The 12,124-nt window shown below is 47.2% G+C and overlaps 1 protein-coding gene across 1 annotated transcript; it reads left to right on the top strand.

Moving 5' to 3' along the window:
* Positions 1–2,253: 2,253 nt before the first annotated feature.
* On the top strand, positions 2,254–3,096 carry LOC144707168 (uncharacterized). Its single transcript, XM_078580283.1, has 2 exons — positions 2,254–2,424; positions 2,482–3,096. The coding sequence occupies exons 1-2, from the start codon at positions 2,254–2,256 to the stop codon at positions 3,094–3,096; spliced, it is 786 nt and encodes a 261-aa protein (XP_078436409.1).
* Positions 3,097–12,124: the final 9,028 nt, after the last annotated feature.

Here is a 12,124-nt window from a genome sequence, read left to right as displayed (position 1 = left end):
CTATTTAGATCGAGGAGAGAGCAGAGTCGCAAGAACCAAGCATCCTCGCTGGTCGATCTTGTCATCCCGTTGACAACCACAATCGATCTCCCAATCTGGCCGTCAACATCATCGGAAGACACTGCCCCGACAATTCATTCGCTACACTACATCATCCATATGCTTCGATGTACGTAGAGGGTACGAATCCACATTCTTTGAATACTGCATGACTGTGGAATTCCAGCTCCTTTGACATCCACGGTCATGTTTTACGATCTGATCGACCGCCTAACCATAGACATCTATAGATAATCACCATCACCGCGCGAACTACTCTATCGATGATCACCTTCCATGCGGAGGTTTCTTTCCAAGAATCTGGGATGGCATCCCATTCCATCCCTCATTGACCTTCTACTGGTGGAAAGACCATGGCTGATGTAACACGACAGTCAGAATCAACACTTCGTGTTTTGCCAGGAAGTTAATCACTAAAGGCAATATTAATGACAGAAATGATGAATATGATTTGATAAATAAACAAGAAGCTTGTCAGTCGTCGGGTGATCTGAAACATATTCAATTGGATGATACCGGACGAGTTATGACACAACCAAGCTCCCACTAATCCGAGTGTTCAGTTCGAGGCTGACGAGGTAGGGAACGCCTCTATCCGTGTGCGTCCACACCATCGACAGGTATGAACTGGCCTAGTACAGTCAAGAAAATTAACTAAAAAATAACAGGAGTTATTTACTGGTCGTTTAACAATAGCAAACAGGGATCGGCGTTCATGAATCGACAGCTGAGACGGAGACCCGACGGTCCAATTGTAGCGGTAGAGCAAAATTGAGCAACAGAGACGGTCTCCGAGCAGGACCTTAGGCCGATCTGAGGTCGGGAAGGACCCAACAGAGCAATTTTGAACGGCCGACAAGTAGGAATACACAAATGGTCGGCCTGAGAGCACACAATATTCTTCAACTTGGACAATGAGTACAACAGCGGGACTATCTGCGTCCTTTTTGCCTGCCGTGAGGCTCTCAAGGAGCGGTAGATTGGGATGAATAATGATGGAATTTCAGCTGTCGAATGTCAAATGCGGTTTATAAGAGCTTCAATAGGACAAGAGGGAAGATACAGGATCACCCTCTTTAAACATCAACGCCAGAAATGATAGTTCAATGGCAATAAGAGTCAGAATCCCCTCCGACGACGTCAAACAAGGAGATTGATTGAACAAGGGAGGTGCGATGGGGGCCAAGGTTGGCCGTAGAGGCAGCCGAGGGGCGGCCACGGGGGCGACCAAGGGGCAGCCACGAGGGTATATGGGTTTGCTTTACTCACTTTCTATTCTTATAACATCTTTGATTACGATTAAAAGGAACAATCTCAAATAGACCAAGATCCATTTTCGGGTAATTTCTTGGTGAAATAAGTGAAAAACACTATCAGCAACATTCGCAAACTTCATTCATCAAATTGTGCTCAAGAGATAGCTGTCCACACACTAATAAGGGATGTATGGATTCTCGAGAAGAGAGGAGGCGGATTTTTTGTTTCACAATAAGACCGGCCAAAGGGGCTGCCGAGAGGGCGGCCAAGGGGCAGCCTAGGGGCAAGTGAGGGGAAACCGAGCGGGGCAGCCACAGGGGATGATCGAGGGGCGGCCGTAGGGGTGGCCGAGGGGCGACCGAGGGGAGGCTGTGCGCACCCCCAAAGGGGCGGCCGAGGGGCACCCATTGGGACAGCCACGTGGGCGCCCACGGGGACGGCCGTGGGGCATTTGAAGGGAGGCCGAGGGGCGGCCGAGCGGACGGCCGCAAGACAGCCGAGGGGCGGCCGTAGGGTGATCGAGGGAAGGCTGAAGGGGCGACCAGGGAGGCGGCCATAGGGGTGGCCGATGTTGTGAGTAACCTCGCCAAATAAGAAGGAAGAGAGAGAGAGAGGGAAAAAAAAAAAAGAAGGGCCGCCCATTTTTTTCTCTCCACATGGCTCTCTCTCTCCGCCCGATTCTCTCTCCGACCAATTTGGGAGGTTGACCAAGCTTCGGTCGACCGAGTTTTATGGCGTTTTTTTCTTATAATATGTAACCTCTCATTTTTTATCGTATGAACTTCTTCTTGAGTTATTTGTCTCTTCTTCTATCATCTTCTATTCTTCCCCAAGTGAGTGAGGGATTTTTTGCAAGTGATTTCACTTGGCTTAGTGCCAACAAGTGGTATCAGAGCCCAAGCTTAGAAGCACGATCCGAGTTTTCTGTTTGTGAGAATGTTGGAGGGGAATGACGTCGTGGTTCCCAAAGCACCAAGGAATGGGAGGAATTCTTTTCCTTCGGGAAGTTTCCTCATATTTTCCAAGACGAACTATTCCGTCTGGGCAAAGAAGTTGAAAGTTACCTTGGAGACTTATAGTTTGTGGGATGCGATCGTGAAGAAAGATGTAGCCGTCAAGAAGGACAGGCAGGCGCTCATGGTGATTTATGCGGCGTTACCGTAGGAGATTCTCGAACAACTTGACGATGAGATCACCGCTAAAGAGACGTGGGAGATTCTTCAAAAGAAGTTCATGGGCGTTGATCGAGTCAAGAAGTCAAGAATACAGAGCCTGAAGAAGGAGTTTGATCACATCCTCATGGGAGATGAAGATTCAGTTGGTGACTTTGCTGGAAGATTTTCTAGCATTGTTACTAAACTAAGAGCCCTTGAAGAGAAGGTTCCGGAGAAGGAAGTTGTTTCCAAGTTGCTTCGTGGGACACCGGAAAGGTTTGACCACCTTATTTCCTCCATGGAGCAGTTTGGCGGCATTGACGACATGTCGCTTGAGGAAGCCATTGGGTCGTTAATGGCTCATGAGGATAAGCTTAAGGAGCGGTGTACTGCTCATGGCGAGAAAGCTTTATTGACGCAGTCGCAGACCAAGACCAAAGAAGAAGGAGAAAGCTCACGTGGTTCCCGTGGAGGTCGTGGCCGCGGACATGGGCGAGGTCGAGGTCGTGGAAGCGGCGAAGATGGACGTGACAAGGACGACAATGAGAAGCCACGTGATTGGTCAAGAATCAAGTGCTACAACTGCAACAAATATGGTCATTATGCTTCGCGGTGCAGGAATTAGAAGAAAGAAGAAATGGCAAACTTGACTGAGACGGAGGTGGAGTCAACTCTCCTAATGGCTGTGACGGAATTACCATCGGCTTTCCTATTGCAAGGAAATAGTGGGATTCCAGAGCCAAAAGGGATGTGGTACCTGGACACGGGGGCGACAAGTCACATGACTGGTGACAAGTCGTACTTTCATGATCTTATTGAGAAGCCCGGAGGATTTGTTCACTTTGGAGATAAGTCCATGGTTGAGATTGAAGGATTTGGATCGGTCGTCCTACGCCGGAACAATGAGAAGACTATGAAGTTGAAGAATGTCCTATATGTTCCTAAGCTTGCTGTGAATATTCTCAGCCTTGGGAAACTCGACGATGAAGGATATGATATTAGATTGGGTTCTCGCCAACTCAGAGTATATGATGAACAAGGGGCTTTATTGCTGCATGTGAAGAAGAACGAGTCAGGGCTTTATCTGCACAAGCTGAATGTTGTATCTCATTTTTTTTTGGCAGCAGAGATGTGCTTGGAGACGGTTAAGTGGCATAAGAGGTATGGTCACTTGAATCTCCGTTCCTTGAAAGATTTGGCAGATAAGCAGATGGTACATGGACTTCCCAAGATCGAGGGATCTTCTTCGGTGTGCCGGGCTTGTGTGGCGGGAAAACAACATCGGCAACCATTTTCCAGAAGCTCTAGTCATAGAGCCAAAGTCCCTTTGGAGCTCGTTCATGCGGATCTTTGTGGTCCTTTCACTCCAAAGACTTTGGGAGGTAGCCATTATTTTATGGTCCTTGTTGATGAGTGTACGCGGCTAATGTGGGTGGCGCTATTGAAAACGAAGGCTGAAGCTTTTGAGGCCTTCAAGAAGTTCAAGAATCTGGCCGAGGCAGAGATAAATGTGAAGTTAAAATGTCTCAGGACAAATAGAGGCAGAGAGTTCAATTCCATTGAATTTGCCAAGTTCTGTGAGGATAATGGGATCCGTAGACATCTCACGGCTCCTTATTCTCCTCAACAGAATGGAGTTGCCGAGAGGAGAAATCGTACAATTGTCTCCATGATGCGCGCCCTATTATTTGAGAAGAATTTGCCCAATGAGTTGTGGGGAGAAGCAGCCAGCACAGCTGTATATATTCTGAATCGTTCTCCCACGAAGAGTTTGCAAGGTTCAACGCCTTATAAGCTTGGATAGGGTCGAAGCCTAGCATTTATCATCTAAGGATTTTTGGGTGCTTAGCCCATGTGAAGATCCTCGGTGGACATTTGAAGAAACTTGATCCGAGGAGCAAGCCTATGGTTTTCATTGGCTATGAGATTGGGTCTAAGGCCGATAAGTTCTATGATCCGGACTCGGGCAAAGTGGAAGTTAGCCGTGATGTTATTTTTGAAGAAGACTGTACATGGAAGTGGTCGAGTGAAGAGTTGAAATCGGCCGGAGGTATATTCTCTATCGATCCGCCTTATGATCTAACACCTCCTCCAGATGATCAGCAGGAAGATAGTACATCTCTCTCTCTTGCTGAGAATGAACCTTCAAATGAGGATGCAGTTGACCCTAGCTTGGGTGGAAGGGAGGATGTCACTCCTCTACGACATAGAAGTATTCAGTCCGTTTATGAAGAATTGGACGATGCTAAGACCGAACTGCACCTTGCATTTGGAGAAGAACCGGCTTCGTTTGATGAGGCCAATGAGGACGAAGTATGGCGAAAGGCGATGTTAGAAGAACTTGATGCGATCGAGAAGAATGAGACATGGGAATTGGTTCCAAGGCCACCAGGAATTAAACCCATAGGCCTCAAGTGGGTATTCAAAGTGAAGAGGAATATCATGAGAAAGATTATATGGCATAAGGCGAGGCTTGTAGCTAAAGTGTACTCGCAAAAAGCAGGAATCGACTATGAAGAAGTGTTTGCACCCGTTGCTCGAATGGAGACTATTCGGACCTTTATTGCATTGGCAGCGCAAGGAGGTTGGGAGATACACCATATGGACGTGAAGTCAGCTTTTTTGAATGAACTCATCGAAGAAATTATCTGCGTGAAGCAGCCAGATGGGTTTGTTCAGAAAGGCAAAGAAGGGCATGTGCTGAAATTGAAGAAGGCACTTTATGGGCTCAAGCAAACTCCTTGTGCTTGGTATGTGAAGTTAGATTCATGTCTTTCATCACTCGGTTTTCGCAGGAACTCGGGTGAATATGTTGTATATGTGCAAGAAGCAGAAGGTACAAATCTGCTAGTGGGGGTTTATGTGGACGACCTAATCCTGACCGGAGCGAGGAAGTCTCATATTTTGCATTTCAAGAATCAAATGAAGAAGTTATTTGAGATGACATATTTGGGGCTTTTATCTTCATATTTGGGAATTGAGGTGTCTCAAAGGAAGGACGCAATTGTTTTGAGTCAAAGGGCCTATGCATTGAAGATTTTTGAAGAGAGTGGCATGTTGGAGGCAAATGCTATTCATACCCCGATGGAAGCTAGAGCTGTATTTCGCCAAACCTCGAAGAATGACGAGGAAGATCCGACGAAGATGATCAACTCCACGGATTATCGGAGTTTGATTGGGAAGGTGAGGTACTTGACCCACACTCGTCCTGATTTGCAGTATGCTATTGGGATTATGAGCAGGTACATGGAGAAACCATCTATGAGTCACATGATTGGTATGAAGAGAATTTTGAGATATATTCGAGGTACCGTTGACCTCGGGTTATATTACGAGAAGGGTCAATTGCAGGCGAATTTGATCGGATATAGTGATAGCAATCATGCCGGGGATGGAGATGACCGGAGGAGTGATGGGGGACCATTGCGTCGACACCGACACGGGAGATGTTCGACCGCTCCGAGCCGCTCGTGCCGACGTCCGTGACTCGGAGTTCAAGTACCCCAAGTAAGCGTTGTTATTTTTCTAAAGTGTTGCTTTCGGACCGCGTCGTGCATTGGACCGGTCCCGCCTTTGTTATTTTGTTCGTCCTCGTGTAACGAGGAGGGCCACGTCAATAGACGGAACCCTCCCCTTAGCCTAGTCACTTGGCATCCTCCCTTCCCCCTCCTATATAAAGGGGAGGTATGCCCAAGGACTGAGGTAGTGAGTATTTTGAAAAACCAAGTGGTCTTTGTTATTTCCTGTCTAAGTTCAATTGTCGTTCAAGTTCTTCGGTAGCCAAAATTAGCAGGGGATCGTCCCCCACCTCTCGACAGGAACAGCCGTCTGTCCAGCTCCCACCGGCGTCCCTTGGATTCCCGGTCTGCTCTCCCGCTGGTCATCTCCGTCGGCGGCCGTCCCCGAGACCGTCACGCTCCGCGCCTTCTCTGAGTCCGCTCTGGGCCCGGATCCTGCCGGTGGATCCCTCGATCCCTTGTCTCATCGGGGAGGACCCCTTCTCCGACCGGCATCAGGCTCCTCCCTTGGCTCGGGAACGATTCTGCCCAGCTTCACGCCGAACGACGCAGAAGTCTGCGCCCGAACGCGCTGTTTCGTACAACGGGGTTGCTCGGCGCCGCGGCCTTGTCACCCGGTCGCCGCCGCGGGCGAACGTCCCTCCTGAGATTTCTGCGCACGCGGACTCCCCTCGATCGAACACCAGACGGCTACCACCGTCACAGCAGTCCATCTGCAAGTCCGGGCGCTATTCGGTGCCCAACGTATCCAGTCCTGTTTCCTTCATCGCTGGATCCCGGCCTTTCCCGTCGTCCTGCGACCAGGCCTCCGCCGTAACCGTTGCCCCGATCGGGGAATCGCCCAGATCATCGCCCGCCCTGTGCGCGGGTCGGCCTTCCACGCCCCTGCATACGCTCGGGAGCTCAGCCGCGGCTACGCTCCTCCGCATCAGACGAAAGCCCGCGCGCCGTGAGCTCTCGGTCGCGCGAACACGGGCGCGAGTCACTCCTATTTTCCACCGCGATTGACACCCACCATGCGCCACGATAAAAGGGGGCCTGACTTGCTCGCACCCTGCCCCTCCTCTTTCCACGTCGGCTGCTGTGTTCCACTACCTGCAACGGATACTTCGTCACCAGCAGCCCTCGACCCGGCGGATCATCACCCGCCCCAACCTCGTGGAGGCCTGCCCAGACGAAACTGCTGATCTGTCGCTCCGAGAACTTCCCCGATGAATTCTGGAGCTGTCCTTGTTAGTGGAACGTGACCAGGTTCCATCTTGTTTCCTTTTCCCCTCTTTACAGTATTGTTATTTCCTTCAGTGCTGTCGCCCGCTATCGATTCCGCCGCCGTTTCTCGTCGACATAATTCTGTTAGACTAGCCACCCATTCTCGAGTGATAGGATCCCTTTGGGATAGACGATCAGGTTATAGCTGTCGAAGGTGAACTCCGGAAGGCGGTAAAACGCTTCTCTCGTCGTGCTCGCTCGTGTAGATCCCGCGGGTCACTCGGGGTCGATCCGAACTTGTTCGTTCCAATTAGGATTTACCGCACCGTTGCCCCTTCCTTCGGACCGCCCTTGTGCTCCTGAGGACGTTTAAACGCATATTCATCATTATACTTGGACACGCATTGCACCTTGCTGTGACGTAGCACGAGCCGTCGATCCCGGCGTTACCGTGTTACATCAAGGAGCTCCACTGGTATTATCTTTTTCTTCGGGACTATGGAAATTTCTTGGAGTTCACAAAAACAGCCAGTTGTGACTCTTTCATCATGTGAATCTGAGTATGTTGCTGCTAATAGTGCTGCTACGCAAGGTGTATGGCTATCACATATGATTGGCGAATTGAAAGGAGACGCCCCGAAGCCATTTAAGATCCTCGTGGATAACAAATCTGCTATAGCGTTGAGCAAGAATCCTGTTTTCCACAGTCGTTCAAAGCACATCGAGAAGCGGTTCCATTACATCCGTCAATGTATTGCAAACAAGATGTTACAGGTGGAGCATGTGAGTTCGGATCTTCAATTGGCTGACATATTTACGAAGTCTTTGGGCAGAGTTCATTATTTGCAAATGCGAGAGAAGATTGGACTCAAAGACGCGGGCGAGATTGGCAAGGTTACGGGGGCGAATGTTGCGAGTAACCTCGCCAAATAAGAAGGAAGAGAGAGAGAGAGAGAGAGAGAAAAAAAAAAAAAGAAGAAGGGCCGCCCATTTTTTTCTCTCCACGTGGCTCTCTCTCTCCGCCCAATTCTCTCTCCGACCAATTTGGGAGATTGACCAAGCTTCGGTCGACCGAGTTTTATGGCGTTTTTTTCTTATAAATATGTAACCTTTCATTTTTTATCGTATGAACTTCTTCTTGAGTTATTTGTCTCTTCTTCTATCATCTTCTATTCTTCCCCAAGTGAGTGAGGGATTTTTTGTGAGTGATTTCATTTGGCTTAGTGCCAACAGCCGAGAGAAGGCTGAAGGGGCGACCGGGGGGCGGCCAAGGGGCGGCTGTAAGGCCGGCCGGGGGAGGCTGAGTGGCTGGACAGGGACGGCTGATTGGACAGCCGTGTGTGCGACCGCAGGACATTCAAAGGGAGGCTGAGGAGCGTCCATAGGGCCAGTCGGAGGTGGCTGAGTTGACGACCGCGTGTGCGGCCGTGAGGCGTCCAAAGGGAGGCCAAGGGGCAGCCGTAGGGCCAATTGGGGACGGCTGAGTGGACTGCCGTAGGACAGTCGAGGGGTGCCTGAGGGGCGGCCGTGGAGTGGCCGCGGGGGTGCCCGAGGTGCACGTGGGCGGTCGAGGGGCAGCCGCGTGGGCGGTCGAGTGGTGGCCGCGTGGGCGTCGAGTGGCGGTCGCGTGGGCAGCTGCAGAGGTGGCCGAGGGGCGCCGCAGAGATAGTCGCATGGACGCCCACCGCGCGTTCAAAGGGATGCTGTGGAGCAGCCTTGCTACCGCACGGGGGTGGGCGAGAGGATGGCCGCAGGACGCCCGAGGGGCAGCCGGGGGGCTGACGGGGAGCGGTCGAAGGGACAGCTGCGGGATGGTGGCCTCAGGACAACTGTAGGGCGGTGGCCAAGCGACTGTCGTGGGGAGCTCCATGGGCAGTCACAGGAGCTGCACGGGCGGTCACGGGAGCTGCACAAGCGGTCATGAGAGTGGCACGGGTGGCCACAGTTGGCGGCGGCGCCGGAAGCTCCGGCAAAGATGGAGGTGGTTTCCAGCGATCAAAATTAGGTTTTTTTTTACTTCAAATTCATAGTGTCATTTTATAAATATAACAAAAACTCTAAATAAACACTAAAAATCGGGGGAAAATCTTTAAAACTCACATTTTTTCAATCTTTTGTTCTCTCCCTCTCTCTTGTGGGCGTCCCTCCCTTTTATAGGGGCAAATATGGGTCTTCCCCCTTAGAAATAAAGGGAAGAAGTCCCAATTAAAAGTAATTAGGACCCCCTAATAGGAGAGAGACCCCTAACACGCCCACACATGGGCTCATACACACGCAAATGTCTAGGTACATACAGCGGTCCAAACACATGCGAACAAACAAAAACAAACACTTACACGGCCGTGGCCGACGTACGATGCCTACTAAACAAAGAAAATATACGGAAAGATAATGTCAAACATTTTTGGCCTGTTGACTAGGTTGGGTACTCCAAAGGCTGGGTATTGTGCGTGAACCCTCGAAGTTGGATGGTCCCCCATGAAAGGTTGACAGCTGAGAGCATTGAGCTACTCATGACACTAAAGTGTCAGTGGCGAGCGGATGATGATATCTACAATGATAGCAACAAAGATGATTAAGATAACAATGAGAACCTAAGGTTTGATTAGGATGACCGTCTTTTCTTTGCTCTAACATGTTCAACATTTTAAATAGTATTTTCTATACTGCTGGGTGACATGCCAAGAAAATTCGTCTTTATTTTTGTAAAAAATTATCCATTCATTTCTATTGTCTCCAAATTTTTTATTCATAAATATATTATAGTATACTACATGCCCATGTAAAACCTAATGTTCTTAAAATATGAAACATAATGCCCTAAGTTTGAATAACATTATAAATATTACTTAGATAGAGGTGGAATTGAATAATTATAAATTTAATTTGTGACTCATATTTTTTTGTAATAACCGAAGCCCACATAAAACTTAATGTTCTTAGAATATCAAACATAACACCCTAATTTTGAATAACATTATAATTAGAGGTGGAATCCAATAATTATAAATGTACTTTTTACTCCTACAAAGTTTATAAAATGCTGAGAGCCCACAACCCCACAAAACCTAATGTTATTAAAACATTAAACTTAATGCCCCTAACTTTGACTTGCACTATAATTATTATCTAATAATTAAGAAATAATTATGAAATTAATTTCACGCCAATGATTAATTTATGACCTTAACTATCTGGGGCGATGTCCAATTATTGTTGTTTATATATGTAGTTACTTTAACACAATAATGAACCTTTGACTATGCGAATTTGTGTGGTGTGTGATGCAAATTTTTGCACAAATTTGCTCCAGACATTGAACTAGGCTTCTTGTGCAACTGAAAAATTTGTACAATGGTTTGAATATTCAGATCGGACGGCATGACCTCTCCTACTTAGGAGTTATACTTCATCTGTGTGAGTAATATTTATAATTTTTAGTGAATATAATCAATCTTCAATAAAGTTATATGGCTTAAGATTGTAGGAGGCATACCGAATTTCAAATCCAACTTTTATTAGCCCGGACCAGCCCACAGTGGTGTTGATTCTGCAAACTCCAAACTCATTTTGACTCGGTCAACAATTTTAAATACATGATACATAAACCAGAGTTTTCATTGCGGTAAATTTTCCTTAGATTTATCATCTTTATCTGGTCCTGACATTTTCTCCATTTCCTCAACCCCATGACATTGTCTCGATTTATCACTATTGGAGGATATCCAATGTCTGTTATCTGAAATCATCTTGATTTCATTCAGATATTTGATATCAGCTGTCTGATAACCGACAGAGGATGGACATCAGACGGGTGAAAACTAGATACCCGTCACAAATTCCAATATCAGATGACAATATTTGGGGGATATCAGATTGGCAAACACTATCAACGAGTATTGTTTCTGCAGATACTAATTTTGATAATGAGTATATAAGGAAATTACAAAAAACCTTTGAGAATATTAAGTAGAAATTAAAATATCTTATATTTCTTTCTCACTTTTGGGGGGGGGGGGTTTTGGTCGTTGTGTCAAATTTCGGGGTTTGAAATAAAATTATGTTATGTAGTAAGTCTAACCTGCCCATTAGTTCATGCGTCGTCTATAAATATTGGAAAAGGCCCAGTATGAGTAAAGCGGGGTTTTTCGGCGGAAAAAGCAGAAGACGAACCGAGATCGGCGATTGTAGAGATTGTTAGTCGTTTGGTATACCAATACAATCTGTCAACGAGAAGGCCAAGTAGGCAATCGGAAAGGTAGCATTTTTTCGTGTTTATCTGAATTATGATTCAACGATCACTTGATGTGTCGCTAGATTCGTCGCTGTCGGTTGGCCGTATCAATCGAGAGTTTTGGACCCGATTTGACGGTTTTAATCGGTGAATTTCGGATCTTGTGTAGTCAATTCGATTTTACTGGTGGAATGATGTTACGTTTTTGTACGAACTTTCTTCCGCTTAATCCTCACGGATTTGATAATTCAAGATGCGAATGCCGATGTTCTGAACGCGGTTATTTAGAGGACTGGGCTTCGGACGCGATTCTGTTCGTTTGTCTAGTTTGAATTGAACTAGAATGGATATTTGCATTACTTTTTCAAAAAAATCCACAGCGCCTATTTCTTTTCGAGTCATCAAATTCAAGTGTATACATTTCGTCCTTATCAAGATGAATGTATGCTTTCACGAATTAAATAGCTATATAATTGACTTTTGGATTCTCATGCGAGTTCGAGTCTGAAACTCTAGCTTACTAGGAATGGTTTATGACGATCCAGACAAATTCCGTACTGGGTAAGTATTATATACCGGTACAGACAACAATTTTTTCGGAAATGTATAATAGATTGTCTTTTCTTTCGGAAATGTATAATAATTTCGGAGATGGAAGAATTTGTGGGTTTATCAAACTTCTTGAGACCTTC

The sequence above is a fragment of the Wolffia australiana genome, chromosome 8 (genome assembly GCF_029677425.1).
Source record: "Wolffia australiana isolate 7733 chromosome 8, ASM2967742v1".
NCBI classification, from domain to species: domain Eukaryota; kingdom Viridiplantae; phylum Streptophyta; class Magnoliopsida; order Alismatales; family Araceae; genus Wolffia; species Wolffia australiana.
Note: the sequence above shows the minus strand (reverse complement) of the source record. Positions and strands in the feature narration are given on the sequence as shown.